At 45.7% G+C, this 20,196-nt stretch overlaps 1 protein-coding gene across 13 annotated transcripts in view; it reads left to right on the top strand.

The window, feature by feature from the left end:
- CELF4 (CUGBP Elav-like family member 4) overlaps positions 1-20,196 on the top strand; it is an 889,815-nt gene that overhangs the window by 796,154 nt on the left and 73,465 nt on the right. For 7 of the 13 annotated variants that reach the window (XR_012158835.2, XR_012158834.2, XM_073343422.2 and 4 more), the window contains exons 9-11: positions 6,086-6,151; positions 9,475-9,555; positions 16,075-16,218. Coding sequence is in view for 11 of the 13 variants with exons in the window: in XM_073343422.2 (XP_073199523.1) it covers positions 6,086-6,151; positions 9,475-9,555; positions 16,075-16,218 (291 nt within the window). In the remaining 2 variants the exon portion in view is untranslated. The remainder of the gene's footprint in view (positions 1-6,085; positions 6,152-9,474; positions 9,556-16,074; positions 16,219-20,196) is intronic. The other 6 variants (XM_073343428.2, XM_073343426.2, XM_073343425.2 and 3 more) reach the window with 3 other exon arrangements.

Genomic DNA, 20,196 nt, shown 5'->3' with positions numbered 1-20,196 from the left:
AATTAGTGCTGCCTTTGTTAAATTTATATTTATGGTCGTAAAGTAGGTCATTGGCTTGCTTTATGTCTTCAGGTTTATGGAAGGTTATCTGCTGTGGTCACCTTGTGTCATCTTGGCCAGGGTCATCTTGCAAAGAGATGATTGTATCTGAGCAGGACTTTTCCCGTAGAGATATGGAAATGATCAAATTAATATCGAGGCAATCTCCTTTCCTCAGTCTCCTGTCCAGGGATAAGGCTCTTGCCCTGAGCTGCCAGCAAAAGTTACTACTAACATCTGTTTGCACAGTGCACCTTTCTCTTGCATTTACTGGGCCAGATCCTCAGCCGCTGTACATCAACGTAGCTCAAGAGGCTTAAGCAGAGCTAACTTAACCTCCACCAGCAATCTGGCCTTTTGAGATCAGCTGTAAACAATAGCCTTTCTCCTTTTCTGACACCATCTTCCAGATCCTCAGTGTGTAAGTGACATCAGCTTAGACGACCTTGCACATCGGCAGAATGGGTGTAAGAGCTATGCGAGTCTGACAGCAAGGGAGTTTGATTGCAAGGGTGTCTAACTTACACTTCTGTGTGCAACATCTCTGAATTTGGCCTATCATTTCCAGTGCTGTCAGTCCAACACCTTGTACCATGCTAACTTCAGCTTAAGTTTGGTTGTAAAGGAGAAGATAGCGCTACAGAAAAGAGAAGTGTGTCTACACAGAAAGGGAAGGGGAAATGCCACAATGAATAGAAAAAAAGAAAAAGAGGACTTGTGGCATCTTAGAGACTAACAAACTTATTTGAGCATAAGCTTTCATGAGCTACAGCTCACTTCATTGGATGCTCAAATAAATTTGTTAGTCTCTAAGGTGCCACAAGTCCTCCTTTTTTTTTTTTTTTTGCGGATACAGACTAATGCGGCTGCTATTCTGAAACCTGTCACAATGAACAGAGCTGTTCCATTACCACAGCTGAACCCTGCCAGTGAAAGGATGCTGGATGCCCTGGGACTAGCCCCTGTAAAATGTGGAACATGTGTTAATGGGCATGTGTGTGGTGAGTGATAAAACAAATCCCTGCACACACTCCTATGTTAGGACACAGAGAATTAATTCAGACATCCCCTTCACTTTGAATTTTAACTAGAGATATGAACCCCAGCCAAAACCCAAGATCCAAACACAACTAAACTCTGGGAAACTTTGCATCTGGATCTGAACTGTGTGGCTTGGGCCCATCTTAAATCCTAACTCCTGTTTCATTTCACTTATAGGTAAATTGAGATACAAACTGGCTGCAATACACATTAACATAGCATGGCTCTGTCTCCCTCTAGTGCCTAGTCTGTGCTGAGAGCTTCATGAATCTGCTATAGCTTTTGAGCTAAGGAAGCTGGGTCCTTTAGCTCAAGCAGTAGAAGCTTTCAGATCCACCGGTCCGAGGTTCAGCCCCACAGATTAGGATTCAGCCAGGGGCATCATTACAATACTGATCTTCCACCTCATCGTCTTTTCCCAGGGGTCTGGGCAAGGAATAAGGTACAGAATTAAGCTGGTTGTATGGTTCCCAGAGCCCCAAGCTGCTGGAGTGTTGCCTCCCTGCAGGTCTCTTTACTAGTGTGGAGATACAGGGCATCGCCCCTCTCTGTGACCCCACTCCCTGGCTGGCAGGTCTGTACAGAATGACTGGGGCTGCGCCTATGCCCAGGTGCCAGCAGTAAGGTGAAAGCATTAGACTCCTGCATCTTCCTTACCTGTCAGTAACGTTCCAGGAGCCCAATCCAAAGCCTACAGAAATCAATAAGGAAACTTTCCATGGGCCAGGGGGAATTCTCCATGTGATCCATGGAGAGATCAGCATCAAGTGAGAAACCCACAGTTTCACGGTTTGATAATGCCCATGCTGACAAGTCTCCTAAAGGTAGAGGAAAATTACGACCTCTAAAAGCTTTGTGTGGGAGGGACCAGAGCTGCATTTAGGGGCCTGTTGTTGCAAACCCTTTAAATAAAACATGTTGCCATTTTTTAATATTTAATCTTAAAAGGTTAAAAGTAATTTAAAATTAAGTTTCCTAAGATGATTGCCTTGGCCCGGATGACGAGAATGTGGCTTATAGGCTAGGTGAGCTTTCCATGGATGCTGGAGACAGACCAAGGGATCTAGGAGTCAGGAAGCCTGCTTTTGTTCCTAGCTCTGTCACTGAGTGGCTATTTGGTACTGGACAATTAATGTCCAGTCTTATTGTCAGAAATGAGGAGTAAATTCCATAGGGGCTGCCGGCGTTTGTCATCTCTGTGAGAGCCGGCCATCATGAGCCTCTCTGTGCCTTAGTACCTTTATAAAAGGAGGCTCCAGATTAGAGCGGGCAGAGAAAGATAATTCCATAGAGCTGAGGATTTAGATAGCTCGAAATCTGTTTTTTTTTCCAATTAGGAACGAAAACTACAAATTTCAAAATTCTCTGTGAAAGGGGATGGAGACGTAGGGTCCCTGGCCAGCTGCCCTGGATCCACAGACCCTGGAAGGTCTGGGGTCCCCAACGCAGGGAAGCCTGCATAGACGGGCTGCCCTGGTGCCATGGACCATGAAAGCCTATGCCCCCGCAGCAGCCTGCAGGGCAAGATGGCAGGTTGTATCCGAGCTTTGCTTGGTGTCTGAAGGAATGTTGTCAGAACTGAACCATCTCTGCAAAATGTTTCTATTTTGATTCATTAGCAAATTCCGAGAAAAAAAATGTTTCTCTGGAATGTTTCCAGCTAGCTGTACTCCAGATATTTATCCAGCACACAGAAGGGGAGAGAGGGTTGTAACTGGCACCTTGAGATCTTCTGGTGGTCACAAGACTTTGTTATTACTGGGAGGTTTCACCTAGCACTCAAGGCATGGACTAAACCATATTTGGAAGGGGAGGTGAATGTTATGACAACACAGTACTTACCCATTTTACATATAGATTAAACTCAGGCATGTATAAATTAAGGGTACGTCTACACTGCATCGTTAGCCTGGGTGATCAAAATCTGCAGCTGAGCACTCAGGTTAACTTAGGTGTGAGCATCCCCACAGCTACGCATAGCCCCACAACTGTGTCCTCTGTACTCGCCCTCGGTGCTTTATGCTGAAACACTCTAGGATTATTTCCCAGGCAATTCTGTCAATTACAGGAGAAGGTATCTGTTCCCTCAGGGAGAATTGTGGGAAAGCAGTGGGGGACAATCAGCACTCGGGTGATCTTGCCTATGTCGTCACTGCAAAGTGGGATGGTTCCAGCCCAAGCTAAAGCACAGCTCAGGCTTTAACCCTACCTTCAGCCGTGTAGTTGAGTGTGGGTTCAAAGCACAAACTAGCATGTGCTTGAAGGCTGTGTGTGGATGGTAGGAGGGTTGGGCAAAAACATGTGCAGACACATCGTCTAAGACGACCATGCATTGGATGCACTTCCTGCAATGTAAGCCCAGGATTTGAACTCAGTCTCAAGCCTAACCCCCATTCTGTCTACACATAAATCGTGCTCACCTGGGGCCTGAGCCTGAGGCAAGCTGGGACCCAGGGTTCCAGCCCTATTGCCTTGCAGTAACTTGTGCTCTGGACTTGTGCTCTGGGAGTCCATCAGAAGAATCCCACGGGCCGACTTTCATTGTCCTCTGGACAGTCAAGTTTGGTGGGCAGTCAAGAAGCTTTCCTACTCTGCACCACGAACAAAGTGCTAAAGTGGCCACATTTTGGGAGGGCGCGAGGAAGTCTTCTATATGGATGGTTGGAGTTGGGCCCACATAATGCAGTGTACATGCTGGAGACCCCAGTTGGGAGCCAGGGTTCAGCAATTCCTAAGCCGGGGTTACAAATGAGTGTAGATGCTCAAGCCCTAGGTTATCAAACCTGGGTCTGCTAACTCAAGCTCTGCTAACCCTGGCCTTACATCTCAGTGTAGACCCCTCCTAAAGACTTGTCCTCAGTCAGTCTGTGGCAAAGCTGGCTCCCATAAATCTTGACTCCAGTCCCTGTTCTAAGCCTGCACCCACATGACCCATTCTCACAGCCCAACCAGTCAAAGAGATGCTTTAAACTCAGTCTGAGAGCTGGCCAGAGTTGGGTTCTGCCCTCTAAGATATGTGCAACTTGCCTCTGCCCTTGTCCCAAGCCCTGGTGAGGCAAGTCAACTAGGAAGACCTCCATTATGGTTAATATTGTTCTTTGACACTTCGGCTCAAATCAGATGGGAAGGGCGACACACAGGGAAGCTACAGAGCTCTCCCATAATTCAGTGGGCTGATAAGAGCCAGCCTGTACTCCTCCCTGTCACACATTCAGTGTCTCTCCTTCGCCTTACCAAGGGCAACCAGACTTTCTTGCGAGACCTCCACATCCTTGGCTGTGCCATCTGAGCCCTTGCCTCCAGCCACACCTCCATGCTCAGAGAAAGGAGACAGGGGAGGGGGGAGGTATCAGCTCCCTCAGGGATTGTCTTAAAAGTACAAAGCCTGGAGGGGGCCACATAAATGTAAAACTGTGCCGCACCAATAAATACAAATTAAACTCATAACAAGAAGTGAAATATTAGGGCCAAGGTGACATTCGGACTGGAGGTTCAGTCAAGCTTTGCTTTAAATATTTTATGGCTGCAGATAAAGAAAGAGCTTATCCAACATTTTTTTTTGTATTTTTTTTTCATCAACCAGAGAGGAAAGGGAGAGAAAAAAAGCCTACCTGCTCTGGCTGCACTTGAACTAGACTTCAAAGTTTCACAAAAACAAACACTTTTAGGCGAGCATGCAGGAGGTTTGTGCAGAAAGAAAAGGCACTGAGAAGAGGACTAAGTGGCTCACACAGAGATTGGCTGCTTCCTCTCCTAAAGCTGTTGGCCAGCCTTGCTATGCCCTTTGAAACAGCTGCCGTATTCTGCCACAGAGGTGGCTGCATTTGTGCAGCAGATTAAGCAAAATTTTGTAAAGGGCACTGGGAGGCTTCAGAGATCAAATGAGTTTTTGTTTCTCTCTGTTCCCCATCTGTCTGTCCATGTCCATCAGTTGTCTCTTGTTCTGTGCTAAGATTTTAAGCTTGTTGGGGCAGAGACTGTCTTTTTGTGCTGTGTTTATACAGTGCCTGGCACAGTGAGGTCCTGAGGTGCTACAGTAATACAAATAAATAGTAATAATAATAAGTTGGATAAATGGTATAGTTAGAGAAGGGCACAAACTCCAAAGTTGGGTCTAGATCTAAATTTTTCCCCGAAGTTTGGGATAGGCTCAGGGCTATCTCTAGTGCTCATTATTATAAGGAAAATAATGACTTCTCTGCGAAATCCAGGCTCTTCCTTTCATTTCACACCTTCCATCTCCCACGTACAGCTCCTCACCCTGACACACGCATTGTATGTAAGAAAAAGTAGAGACTCATCACATTGTTGGTTCTTGCCTCAGTGCACCACACCCCCAGGCGTCTGTCTTGTGACCCTTATGGCTGAGTAACATTAAAGCTAGAGGACACACATTAAGGATTCTGAAAGGATTCTCTTCCTTTCTTTGCTTTTTCTTTTATTATTGTACATCTCTCCACTTCCGGGAGAGGAATGAGAGGAGTTCCAGAGGGCAGTGTAGAAAGGTTTGTCTCTTGAGGATCAGGGCACTGTTCGGAGCGGGGCTGAGTCCAAGAACTATTGATGTGTGCAGCATTGCTGCTAACTAGATCAATCGTGTATACCTGCGCATGCCTGGAGTCACGTTTTGCCAGGCAGCGCAAGGTAGAAGTCCCCCAGTCCCACAAGATGGGTTCTCATGGTAAGAATGGGAAATAGCAGAGCTCTCCGGAGAAACATCTCGTATGAAAAGTCCATCCCAATTTCAGGACCAAAAGCTATTCAGCTCTGTTTCATTTCCATCCCCCTCCCCTGCACAAGGACTGACAAAATCCTTCTTCTGTGATGGGTCGGTAAAACAAGAGTTGTGTAATTTGTTGTGTGGGATGCATATGCCGCACCTGTTCTGTGGGTTTCTCTCTCCAGGTTCATCTGTCCCGCCCCCTAAACACTTAAGCGGCGAGAAAGCCAGTGTGAATGTGATATTTTAATGCCTTTATTCCCTCTCTCTCTTCTGTCTCCACAGCACAGAGCCCCACTGCAGCAGACCCCTTGCAACAAGCCTACGCTGGAGTGCAGCAGTACGCAGGTCGTTAGTATTAACACTTTCTCCCAATAAACCTTTCACGTCCCCAAAGCCTTTAACCGCTGAATGTGCCTGAGGGGGTTGGGTGAAGGGAGCCATTCCCAGGGGCAGCACCAGGCCAGGGCAGAGAGGTCTGAGATTGCATTCCTCCCACAACAAAACATACGGGCCTAGCTTCGCTTCTACGGCCCAATCCAGCTCCCCTCGAAAGGCCGGGAAAGAATCATAGAATCATAGAATGTCAGGGTTGGAAGGGACCCCAGAAGGTCATCTAGTCCAACCCCCTGCTTGAAGCAGGACCAATTCCCAGTTAAATCATCCCAGCCAGGGCTTTGTCAAGCCTGACCTTAAAAACCTCTAAGGAAGGAGATTCTACCACCTCCCTAGGTAACGCATTCCAGTGTTTCACCACCCTCTTAGTGAAAAAGTTTTTCCTAATATCCAATCTAAACCTCCCCCACTGCAACTTGAGGCTTCTGTTGACGTCAGTGGGAGCCGGATCAGGCCCTTACATCAGTGTGGTGGAATCATTGCAGATTTCCACTGCAGTTAGCGAGAGGAAAACCAGGCCCATAACCCCCTCTGCTTCCCGCTTTCTGTGATCACTGTGCAAATGTCTCCCTTGTGTAACGGCCGGAGGGGGATGCCAATGGCAGAGCCCCACACAACCTCTCCCAGCCTTTCCCCCGCTGAGAAATTGGTTTACATTTCCCAGCAGCTTCCCAACAAGGCCAGCCTCTGCTCCCCGTCACACCGGTGTCAATGCAGAGTCACTCCTTTGAAACTGATGGACCGACACCAGCTGGGATGACTGGGCGCAGAGCGTGTTCAACATCCCCTCATGAGGTGACCCAAGCTGACACCGTGAGGAAGCCGCAACCCCAAAGTCATTATTTCCTGTGGTAACTAGGGCGGCCACGGGCTCCCGCTGAGGAATGGCTATTATCTCATGTCAGGGCTGTATCTGGGAACTTAATTTAATTCTTCATGTAAAGCTTCATTTGCTGGTGTTTTAGTTATTGTCATTTATTGCTCGTGAAGTTTGATGGATGAGCGGCAGCTCAATCCTTTGAGCTGTTAATTAACCCCTCTGCACGCATGTAGGCCCCTTTCCCCTCTCTCTGGGACTCAGGCAGCCCTTACGCTGTGTTTCTGAGAGCCAGGCATGTAATCTGCTGACTGTCGGCCCAAATGGCTCCCCTTGCCCTATCGGCGGGGAGGAGAGCTGAGCGTGGCAAAATTGTTCCTCAGCTAAGCACTGCTTCCACCCTGTGGAGCAGGAGGGGAGTAGGTGTGAGCTAGTCTTCTGCTGAGCGTGTAAGAGGATCCAAGTGAGTGTGTGAGAGACCATCTGGGGAGGCGGGGGTGGGGGTGAGTGTGTAGCAGCATGAGAATCAGCGTGAATGTGTTTGTGTGGAAAAGCGGGGGAAGGGAAGGGGTGTGTGCGTGTAAGTCAATGTATGAGTCTCTCTTTGTAGAAAGGGTGTTTTAGTGGCCCCATCCTGCCACCTTTATGCCCTTAGAATGCCAAGGGGAGTTTGGGGAATGCAGCGTCAGCCAGTCCATGAGGCTTAGCCAGTCGGGGGGCCCATCACCATGGCAGCGTAATGTGCAAAAGGACAAAATGAGGCCCCAAAAGCCTGAGCGGTGGTTGTGCTGTGTGAGAAGGTCAGTGTGTGCTTCCAGCAGGAGGGACCTCTTTGTGTCCGAACCTTTCCCTGGCTGAGCTACTCTTGTTGGCTTAGGCGATAAACCCCATCCTGCCATCACCTTCCCTGTGTTAGGAAGCCCAAAGCCCCAGATACTTGCCCCAGACCCTCCCCACAAGTGCCTGAACCAACCCCATCCCTTTCAAAGTCTACTGAGCAGATGGCAGGAAGAGCTTGAAGTGATGAGATAATATGGCAGACAATATAGGGCACATTCTTCAAGTCCCATAGCGAATCTGCCTCCCCATTGCTAGGAATCCAGCAAATCCATGTGATAACTTCAGGCTCCTTTTCCAAGCCACTCCTCGAGGGCCAGTCTAAAATAGCTCGTCCTTGACCCATCCATTCTCTCTCGCGTGCAAAGCATGTAATGGCAAAAGGACAATAGACAAGGGTGCCTGTTGTATGGGCAAACGGGATTTGCACCCCCCCATCCTGGACCAGAAACTCAAAGCAAAATGTGGGGAGAGCAAAGCAGAACCTCGAGGGGGGAGATGTCAGCCACTGGGACCAGCTGTAGTGGGAGATGGGTCATATCAGAAGGGCAGGCCAGGGAGAGAGAAAGTGGGGCTGACTCCTGTTAAGAAGCCCGACCTGGATCCACCTCCTGTTGTCTAGAAGCTGTCCCTCCTCCCCAGCCTAGCATTCTCCAGCTGGCCCCCTGCCATCCAACCCTAGAAAATCCTCTGCTACATGGCACTATCTACCTGAAATTCACTTCCTGTCGGTTAAAACGGTGTTTTGGTTCATATCAATAACAACTGATTCCTTCAGGCCTTAACAATGAAATGGGATCCCTCCTTGATGCTTCTTAATATACATCCCCCTCTGCAGTGCCCCAATGTGGGGCAATTCCTTCCTTCATATCTGCTCCACACCCACACATACACGTGCACACAACTCCCGCGGGAGTCAGCATGCTCAGTGTAGGTCAGAATTCAAAGGCATCTTCATGTGTATCTTGTCCCACTGTCCAAAGGTCTAGAGTGTCAAATGTGGGCTGTGATGCAAGACTGTCCTTCCCATGTGATCCCACAGGGGACACCTCAAGGTTAGCCTGCTTGTGCTTTAGTCTCTCCATCTGGAAAACGAGAGGACAGATAATACCTACCAGTGCTTGAGTCAGGATGAATTAGCTAATGTTTGTAATGTGCATTAGGACCATCACATTAAAGGTGCTGCAGAAGTGCCTCGTTTTCCTGTGAGCTCTGCAGGGCAGGACGTTTTGAGACTCACTGTTGTAAATCCAGATATTCACCACTCCACTCCTGAATCAAAAAAGGGGCCGGACCTTTAACTGGGGGAGCTTCATTGACCTTTACAGGGTTCCCCCTGTTTATACAAGCTGAAGATCTGGCCTGAAGTGTTGCAGTTGATTAAGTCCAAGTGACTGTCAGTGCCCAAAGCAAAGGACTCCTAGACCTGCCAAAGCCTGGCATTTTAACCTGCACTGTGATATCCCTGCCATTTGAGTACGTGCTTCTCCCCCATATGGCTATTGCAGCCAAAACAAATGGGCTGAACAGAAAAAGAGCTTGGTGTGGTTATTGGGATGAAAGGTCTTGACTCCCCATTGCTGAAATCTTCGATCTTTCTTCTCTCCTCTTCTTTCTCCTATAGCTGCTTATCCTGCTGCTTATGGCCAGATTAGCCAAGCGTTTCCACAGCCGCCTCCCATGATCCCACAGCAACAGAGAGAAGGTAAGTAAACAGGCTGTTCTCTCTTCCATATCTAGTAAGTCATCCCTATTGCATTGTATTCCCCCAACCCCCAAGTTACATAGAGCCCTGAAAACGCCTCATCATGTTGGACCCTCTCCTCATCCACTCTCCATCTGTTGTGTAATATCATCGGGCATTACTGGTAACCTATGGAAACGGTCACGCTTGCGGGGTATGTGCTTAGGTCCTCCCCGGGCTGCAGCCACTAGAGGGCAGCATAATTCAGAAGGTTTAATTATGTTGCGTACAGTAAAGGCCAGCTGTGGCGGGTCAAAAAAAGCGTTCCTTGAAAAGGCCCATTTCGTCCAGATCAAAACGGGAATGTGTCTGTTCTGACCAAATTTGAAACGGTTCATTTCAATCGTGTCAAAACATTTGGTATCGGTGGTGTCGTTCTGCTCCATTCCGTTGTCAACGTGCACACTACAGTAAAACGTTGGTTTTAATCTTTCATTGTATATAGCACATTTACCATTGTCTATAACATACACCGTTGAATATTTTAACACAATACGAAAGTCAAAACAAAACTCAGCGAAACGACAATATCGAAATGAAACATTATGATGGTTCCAACTGTAAGTTCTTTGGGATTTTCATTTCATGAGAACATTTGAAACGGATGCATTTTGGTGGAGCATTTCAATCAGTCAGGCTCAACTAGATGCAAATTTCCACTGCTGCACGCCCTACAAGTGGAATTTATATGAGAAGAGGAGGTTTCCATACTGAAGAAAACATTGGCATATAATATGGAATCCATTCATCTCCCACCTTTGTCCTATTGCTTTCCCTTTGGCCTGGATTGCGGATATTTCTGCTTAAAGTGCACTGATGGTCATAATAGTGATTGTGTATAAAAGTCAGCCTCTCTGCTCCCTGAGGGGCTGCTTTGCCTCTCACTTACGCGGAGGTCAATTAAGAATAAGTTCTTTGAAGTCTGTGGAGTTACACCAGTGTGAGATCAGAATCACACCCTCTGTGTCTTTGAGTCACATTGGCTCATTTCGGTGTTAGTACAACAGAGCGGGGCAGCTATGGGAGAGTGAACTTGATTCTGTCCTGCTTTGTAAAATATCATTAGCACTGCCAGGAAAGAGGTAGTAATTGAACTGACTTGCAACCTCACTGAATTCAATGGGAAAGACTGGGGTGTGTGGTCTCAGATCATAGAAATAAAGGGCTGGAAGGGACTTCAAGAGGTCATCTAGTTCAGCCCCCTGTGCTGAGACCATCCCTGACAGGTGGGTTGTCTAACTTGTTCTTAAAAACCTCCAATGACAGGAAATCCACAGCCTCCCTTGGAAGCCTATTCCAGAGCTTAACTGCGCTTACCATTAGAAAGTTTTCTTAATGTTTAACCTAAATCTCGCTTGCTGCAGATTAAGCCCATTACTTCTTGTTCTACCATCAGTGGACATGGAGAACAATTAATCACTGTCCTCTTTATAACAGCCCTTAACAGATTTGAAGACTGTTATCAGATTGCCCCCTCCGTCTGCTTTTCTCAAGACTAAACATACCCAGATTTTTTAACTTTTCCTCATAGATCAGGTTTTCTAAACCTTTTATTATTTTTGTTGCCCTCTTCTGGACTCTCTCCAATTTATCCACATCTTTCCTAAGGTGTGGTGCCCAGAGCTAGACACAGCACTCCAGCTGAGACCTCACCAGTGCTGAGTGGGGCCGGACAATTACCTCCCATGACTTAGTACAACACTCCTGTTAATACACCCAGAATGAGATTTGTCTTTTTTGCAACAGCATCCCGTTGTTGGCTCCTTTGCAATTTGTAATCTACTGTCTCTCCCAAGCCCTTTTCAGCAGTGCTACTGCCTATCCAGTTGTTCCCCATTTTGCATCTGTGCACTTGCTTTTTCCTTCCTAAGTATAATACTTTGCACTTATGTTTACTGAATTTCATCTTGTTGATTTCAGACTAATCATCCAATTTGTCAAGGTAATTTTGAATTCTAATCCTGTCCTCCAAAGTAATTGCAACCCATCCCATCTTGGTGTCATCTGCAAATGTTACAAGCATACTCTTCAAGCCATTATCCAAGTCATTAATGAAAATATTGGCTAGTACAGAACCCAGGAGGGACCCCTGCAGGATTCCTCCAGTATGACAGTGAGCCATTGACAGCTACTCTGTGGCCCTAAACTCTCAGTGCAACTACACAGATCTCCAGGTACACATCAACCCAGTGCTCTTCTCTCCGCACTGGCTCCCCACTGAATACAAAGTCCAACTCAAGCTCTTTGTCCTGATATTCAAATCCCTTCATGAGAGTGACCCTAACTAATGGAGAGATGTCCTCTCTCTCTCTGGCCCTGATTTCCCATGACAGCTACTTTCCATAGAAACCATGAAACTCTTGACTAGTAAGACGGAAACTCATGATTATGGGAGACAGAACTTCCCTAGCTGCTGGGCCTAGACTATGGAACTCATTGTCACAAGAAGTGAGAAAGACCATGGGCTTAACAGCATTCAGAAATAAACACATAACTCGTTTCTTTGATTTAGCTTTCTCTCAGTACGTTCCTCTCTCTTTCTCTCACACACACACACACACACACGCACACACACACACGCACAAACTATTCAGTTTTACTCCTGCAGATAAGGCAAAGGAGAGAGAGGTTGTTTTGTTAGCTCTTCAACAACAACGGGGTGGTTAACTACTACTTGTGATAGAAGACACATAGATGAATGGGTGGATAGACAGGCAGGCAGATAAAAAATGGCTTGTCACCTGAATTCTGATTACCACATCGTTATTGCTGGTGGTGGTATAGTATAACAAGCCAAACAATCCCAGCTGAGTTTTTTTCAGTTTGCAGGGCTGGCAATTAGAAAAGACTCTTTTGATTTGAGAACTGAACAAATTGGATCTGATTCACTGAGATAGAATCAGTGAGTGCAGGGGACTGGACTAGAAGACCTCTCGAGGTCCCTTCCAGTCCTATGATTCTCTGTGGGACTCCATGCTGTTACAGTCACAGTCACGGTTCAGAACATGGCTGCATTTTAAGCAGGGGCTTTGCTTCCTTCCATCTTCCTCTTTTGTGCTTGATCCCACAGTGGAATCAGACAATGCTGATTTCAGGCCTAACGTATAAAGGTTTCCTCACCGTGGGTCCAACTTTCAAACCTGGGGAAGGCTAAAGTTCAGGACCTCATTCCCTGTTAAAACTAACTATTTCTAAGCCTTCATCGGTTTCGCTAGGTACATCCCAGGTCAGATTACAACCGGGTAGGATTCCCACTAATGTACAATATATCCAAGACTTCAGGGAATGCATCTGTCCATCTCTCTCTCCTGGGAGATCTCACCCACCTCTATCAGGTACCTGAGAGATCTGTCTTCATCTCATGCTTTGGCAACATTTGTCTATTCCTGATCAAATAGAGTTAAAAAAAATCCAGTTCCATTTAAACCAAAATAATTTTTTTCATCAAATAAAAAAAAAACAAAAAAATGATTTTCAGTGGGCTGAAACATTTCACGTTGAACTGAAATGAGTTTTTGTTTTTGTTTTTTTAGGTTTTTCAATTGATTTCAAGTTGACATTTTTAGTTGACTCCAAATGAATTTTTTTTTTTTTGTTCTTCATTTTGATTCCACCATTTTGGGTGTTTTTCACCCTCTTTTGGGGGCGTGCATGGGCTTTTTTAAATTGGCCGCATTTGAAACCAACATGACGTTTTGAATCAAAAAGTTAAAACGAAATGTTTCAAAACAAAGAAGTGAAAACATGTGGTTTCGACTCTTTCAAAAAACAAATTTCAATCAAAGCTATTTGTCAAATTTGACCCAGTTTCAAGCCTTGAAAAATACATTTTTCAACAAAAACTTAATTGAATTTTTTTCCCGTCTCTCCAATAAAGTCTCATTGAACTGAACTGAATTGCATCTCTCTTTCCTGGAGATAGAACAGCAGTCACTAGAGAAGGGAGGGGATAACCCTGAAAAAGGTACAGATGTAGGGTAAATCTTTGTATGATTTGTATGGCCACTCAGGTTCAAAAGTAATTTAGCTAAACAGACAACCGGGTGCCTAATTAGTTAATTATCCTGGTTCACTGGCATCCCCCCATATGGAATAAACTCTTCAGCAACCTCTAGGAAATGCACAAAATGCAAAGGATCGGCTGTTCCTTCCTGACAGTCCTTTTAGCAAATTAGTGGGGAAAATTGTGCTTAGCAAATATTCATTAAGGCTTCATTTTCCATTAATCCAAAAGGAAATGTGGAGAGCCTGTGACTTCAATCACGCTGAGGCCCAGGAATTTTAATGAGCTTTAAATGGGCATCTGTCAGAATCCTGACTTCACCGTACTTATCCTGCCAGCCAGGGGAATGAGTAATGGCCAATAAAAGGTGGGAGCGCCTAGGCGAACTCCCCTCCCCAATAGGAAAGGCAAAGTTGTAATTTGCTGTGTTACGACACTATAATTATGCCCTGATGAAGAAAGTGAGAGCATTAAAATCCTTTTCTTTCCCTACTTCGTACTGTGCTCCAGCAATAAATGATAGAAGCCCTGCTTTGCTGGGTCAGAGAGGTGCATACTGGTGGTCAAGGGAGACACAAGGATCTTCCCCCTCACCCTTTGTGTCTTTCTCACAGTCAGGACTGGGAGCACAGCTGGGTGCTCGGAGAGCATCCCCAAAAGCATGCACAGGAATTGGCCCTCCCATACACTGGCTAGCAAAAGTGAGCTACCTTTAGAGTTAAGGTCAAAAGTATAACTGGGTTCAAATAAGAACTAGATATGTTCATGGAAGATAGGTCCATCAGTGGCTTTAGCCAAGATGGTCAGGGATGCAACCCGATGCTCTTGCTGTTCTTAAACCGTTGATTGCCAGAAGCTGGATCACTCAGTTATTGCCCTGTTATGGTCATTCCCTCTGAAGCACCTGGCATTTACCACTGTCGGAAGACAGAATACAGGGCGAGATGGACAATTGGTCTGACCCACTATGGCCGTTCCTATATTCTTAAGAATAGAACAGGGCAGAAACCGGAAACTTCATTTCATGGAGGAGTTTGGGATTGCGACATTTGTTTTAGTTCCAGATCAGGATGAAACCTGAAGATTTCAAAATGATCCACGAAAGAAAATACCAAAAACAATTCATTTAAGATTGACCGAAACTTTCCATTTTGACAAAACTGAAATGTCTTGATCTATCCAAAATGAAATTTTCTGTTTTGTTTCCATTTTGATTTTTTTTAATTCTGTCGTATAAATTACAATACATTACATAACTTGAAATGAAAAGTCATTTTGAAAGGAAAAATCAAAATGTTTCATTCCAAAAATGTCAAAACCAGGACACTTCAACACTGTTGGAGCTTTTCCACACACACACACACACTTTTGTTCTGAAACAAAATTTCAGCGAAATCTATGTGATTTTGCAAAGCATTTTCATTTTGACAGAACTGCATTTTCCAATGGAAAACTGCTCCATCACAATTTTCCCAACCAGCTTCAGGTTAGAGTCTACTGCATGCTGCAAAAGGCTGCCAGAATTCTTGCTCGGGCATCTATTGCAGCACCAGGAAGAGAATGGCAGGTCCCTGCCTGGAACCAACGTGTAGAATATGCATTTCGGGGGGGGGGGGGGGGTGGAGGTAGTCATTCTTCAGGGTGAGCTTCAGGGTTTCAAGCCTGGCCAGGTTCTGTCTGAGTCTGGGCAAAGAGGCAGGGGGCTGAATATAGAATGCCATGTGTTTCTGTGTCTGTTCCCACTCATCATCACCAATTGCCTCAACAGGTGTTTGACAAAGATGACTGACGTTCCGCCTATAAACACCAGGGAGGGAGGGGGACCATTCAGAGTGGTCCAAAAAGATGGATGTGGGGGGAGGTAGAACTAGGGTTAATGAGAGTGAACGAAGCAAAGAAAAATTCTGAACGGAATACCAAGAAATGCTTCTTTCTTTCCATCTCCATACATACCACTCTATCTAGCTGCCTCGCTATCAGTTCTATGCTAATGCCATCCCTGTGGTATTTGATCACCTGGCATGTTGCTTAGATTTGCATAGCAAGGTCCCCATGGGGTCTCCTGGTCTCCTCCCTTCTCTGGTCATAAGAAACTTGGCTTGGGTTGAGGATTTTTTTGGAGGGAGGGTAGGCAGCTGTTGTAAATGTCACTTTGGTTATTTGGTGGGTCAGAGCCTGGATTGGCCAAAACACCTGTGGAAGTTGATCCCCACAGCCAGATCCCCTCCACTGAGGAAGTCTAGTGGCAAGATCTTAGCAGTCTGCCAAAGGAAGTGGTGGAAGGCCCCCCTCTCACCCCCACCCCTGTTGCTGGATGCATTTAAAACATAGACCATACAGAAGTACTGTTAGGGAATATTCTACCGTGGAACATTCCACCCCAGCAGAAGGTAGCTGAGAAGAGAAAGAGGCGTGTCCAATCCAGGTACTCTTTATTCAAACCTCCTCCCTTCTTCTCTTTCCCATCTCACCTGCAGGACCAGAGGGCTGTAACCTGTTTATCTACCATCTGCCCCAGGAGTTTGGGGATGCTGAGCTGATGCAGATGTTCCTGCCTTTCGGTAATGTCATCTCCTCGAAAGTGTTTGTGGATCGGGCGACAAACCAAAGTAAATGCTTTGGTGGGTAAAGATAACAAAACAATTAGATTCATCCAGGAAAGGGCTTTCTCTGAACACTTTGCCTTTCGAACTGCTTTCTCTTTGCTTACGTTTTTTGATTTCTCGATTTACTTCTGTCGATACTTTTTTCTCCCTTCCCCCTCCCCTTAATCGTCTCATGCTCAGAACTGTGTGCGCGGCTCAGAGACAAAGGTTTGGAAGGTTGCTAGCAGATGGACATTCCGGCTGCTGGCTACAGGGGAGAAAAATCCCCAAAACAAGCGTTTGGAGAGAAGCCAGTGGGGTCGGGGGATGGGTTTGTGGCAGTGTGGTTGGTCGGGGGAGAAAGTACAAGGCCCAGGGGGAGGAAAATCAGGCAGTAGGGGAAAGAAAGGCTCTTTGGGCCAGATCACCAGCTGATGTAATGCATTAGACTGCAGGGGAGCCATGCTGATTTCTCTCTGCTAAAGATCTGACCTTCTGAGTGTAAGCCACTAAGAGAGGTCTGCTTCAAGGCCCTGCCAGCAGGCAGACGTGAGATCTGTGTTTTAATTCTCTGCAGGATCTCCCCTCCCCATCTCAAATTCTTATCATGCTGCTGTAAATGTCACACTCACTCCACTGCTGTTGTGGGGCAGAGCGGGACCCTGTCCACGTTCATCCATGTACCTCTCCTCACCAGTTCCCCTCCCTCTGAACCGCAGTTTCCCGGGGTGGTGGGTGTCTCTCGGGGTGTACTTTCTCTCTGATGTCCCCGCGCTCACCACTGGGATCTGCCATGTGGTTCCTGCCGTCCCTTGCTCTTTGCACACATGCCCTTTACGAGGTGCAATGGGGCAAATTATATTTTTAATTGCCCTGACTCAGAGGATTCTCTGCCGGCTGCTGGTCTGGAGCCAGCTTCTGGGGGATCCCTCCATATATCAGACTTTTATTTTCTTTTGGTTTTGATGCTTCTGTCAATCTCCACACCATGTCTCCCTTGCCCGTTCCCTCCCTGGTCTCCTCCACCTTTCCCCCTCAGACAACCCTTCCAACTTCTCTTGGCCGGTTTCCCACTGGAAATCAGTGCCGTGCTGAAAGCAGTCAGCTGGCTTGGACTGACTAGCCACCGGGAGTTCTTGGCCCCAACAGCTGCTGGTCTATACAGTTCTTCCTGTCCATCCAGAGAGCATCTGAATGTGACTTTGGACAGACCACTGAGCTCCTCATAATGGGCGGGAACACAGAGTTTGTCTCAGCCAGCAATTGTTATCTTCACGCCCTTCTGCTCTCATTAACTCTTGGGCACTGAGCGTGGAGGGGCCCAGTATGAGGATTCATCTTGGGGGATTTCAAATAAGCGTTACACTTATGACTCAGTCCCAGCCCCTTCTTGTTTACAGCCCCAGTGGTGTCCTGCCCAAATGGAAGGACCATCCTACTTCTAGGTGTAAATGATAGATAACACGCTGATGGTATCCATAGCGTGGGACAGTCAAGTTGGAGCTTCTGGCAGTGAAATGGCTGTCTCCACGCTCTTCTTTATAGAGAAGTAATGGACCTGGTTCTCCTCCTCCAGACAGAGGTGTAAAGCAGAGGGAACTCAGTTGATGTTAATGGAGGTGTGGCAGTGGAGTAAGGGAGATGAGAATCTGGCTCAGTGAGGTGGGAGGATCATCTGGGGGCTAGAGTGCTGGGTTCAGATTTCTCTCTGTTCTCTTCTCATCTCTAACCTGTCCTGGCCTTGTGATTTAGTCACCAATCTGTAACATGGGGATAGTCACACAACCCAAGCTCCTGTGCTGGTATTCATTGATATTTATGCAGTGCTTGGAGATCCTTGGATGAAAAAGATGATAGCTGCAATATAATAGGAGGAGAATGCAAATATTTATTTACTGTATGTTGTAGAGCGGATGAAACCTAAAACAACAACCCATTTAGCAATCCACTGGGGCAGTAACCACCAAAATACTTGTGGGTAAGGAGGTTGTCCCAACCTCTAAGTAAAAAGGTCCCACGCAGGTGTTTAGTCCCCAAGTTCAGCAAAAAACAAGGAGAGAAGCTTGGTAACTTCATTTAGGCTCTCAGAACCTGATTCTCAGCTCCAGACAATGCTGGGGCCCATGGCATAAGTTAGAACATCCTCTCTGAATTGAGCTTGGCTGCCTATGTAGCTAAGGGGGCCATTCTAGTAGCCAGAGATAGCCAAAACATAGAGGGATTTTCACCATTCCCTAGGCCTTGCCCCATTGCCCCGTAACTAAAGGTTTGACAGTGGCACACAGCAATTGCATTTGGTCTGTACGACATGGGGTTCCCCCCTACATATAAGGAATTCCCAGTTTGCCAAATCTGCCAGTTTTACAGCAACGCAAAAGTACAGAGAATCAGGTCCTCAGTCTATTTGCTGCTTTCAGTGGGCCTAGAGCTGGATCACGTTTTTCATTCAACGTTTTTTTTTTCCAACACAGCATTGCTTTTCCTACAGGAAATGTCCCATTTTGATTATATTTGATTGAAAAATTCTTGATTTTCTGACAGAACATTTCACTTTTCAGATACCAAAAGCAAAAGCAAAACAAGTCAATGTATGCATTTTGTTTTGTTTGTTTTTTTCCAACAAGAGCCCAAAATCTTTTGTAGAAAAAAATTCATCTAAGTGTTGTCATGGGAACAAAACGCACTTCCCAAACAGCTCTGCTCAGTGCTTACTTGCTGGTGGGGAAAACTGCAGCATGGAGAGTGCTGGTCAGAAACAGTTGTGAGTTGCCTTGGTACATGGTGATAAATACCTTGTACAACCCATGCTGTTCTTGCAAGATGGAGAGTTTGCTTCCGTGCTTACAGTGCTGCCAAACCCGGTGATTTATTGTGAGTCTCAGAATATTGGGTGCTTTTCTTAAAGTTCCAGCTCCTGGAGGCATGTGATTAGGAATGTCTCCACTTTCTTTTTTTAAAAATAAGTTTTTGTCCTCGTAGTTGCAGAGAAAAGCTTGAAAACATAACCACAGCAGGCATAATAAAAAAGAATTCATAAGTTATTTTTAACAGTATCATGATTGTAAGCCAACCTCTTGATTTTTGAATGTTTGGGGTTGGCAGTGCTGCTGGTCTCTGATTTGCAGTTTGCTGTTACACAGATATGGGAGTAGTGAGTATTCAGATATGATAATTAGAAATGGTTGAAAAAGGACAATTATTTTGCACAGAATTTTTTTTGTTTTTTATACTTCCTGAGAATTTTTTTTTTTTTACTTTTTCATAAAATAAGAAAACAAAACATTTTTCAAAAATTATTTCCAGTAAAAGAAAGAACGAAAGAAAGATTAGTATTTAAAAAATCTTTTTTAGGTTAAATAAAATTTGAGTTCTTTAGATTTTTTTATGCCAAAAACTGATGTATTTTACTTAAAAATCAAACTGAAAAATTAATATTTCAATTTAATTTGCATGTTGATGTGTTGATTTATCTCCATATCTCAGCGACGCCCACTCCATGCCCTGTTTTTTACCCTGTGTTTTTACAAGCCATAGAGTGGCTGTGCAGAGGGTTTAACTTTATAGTTCAGGATGCTATTCCCAGACTCAACGTTTCTCCCATAGTATCCACTTGTATTAAATTGCAGCAACTTTGTGCTCTTTACCATGCACCATGCAAAAACATGCCTGCACAAGTCTCAGTTGTGTTTTTCCAGCAGGACTCTAGAGTTCTATATGGGATCATTAGATCATCCATCCATCCCTTTTTAACTTGCCCTTCCATACTTCTTATGGTGCAATAGAATCATAGAATCATAGAATATCAGGGTTGGAAGGGACCCCAGGAGGTCATCTAGTCCAACCCCCTGCTCGAAGCAGGACCAATTCCCAGTTAAATCATCCCAGCCAGGGCTTTGTCAAGCCTGACCTTAAAAACCTCTAAGGAAGGAGATTCTACCACCTCCCTAGGTAACATATTCCAGTGTTTCACCACCCTCTTAGTGAAAAAGTTTTTCCTAATATCCAATCTAAACC

Source organism: Lepidochelys kempii, chromosome 5, assembly GCF_965140285.1.
Source record: "Lepidochelys kempii isolate rLepKem1 chromosome 5, rLepKem1.hap1, whole genome shotgun sequence".
NCBI lineage: Eukaryota > Metazoa > Chordata > Testudines > Cheloniidae > Lepidochelys > Lepidochelys kempii.
This window is presented reverse-complemented; position numbering and strand designations above follow the sequence as displayed.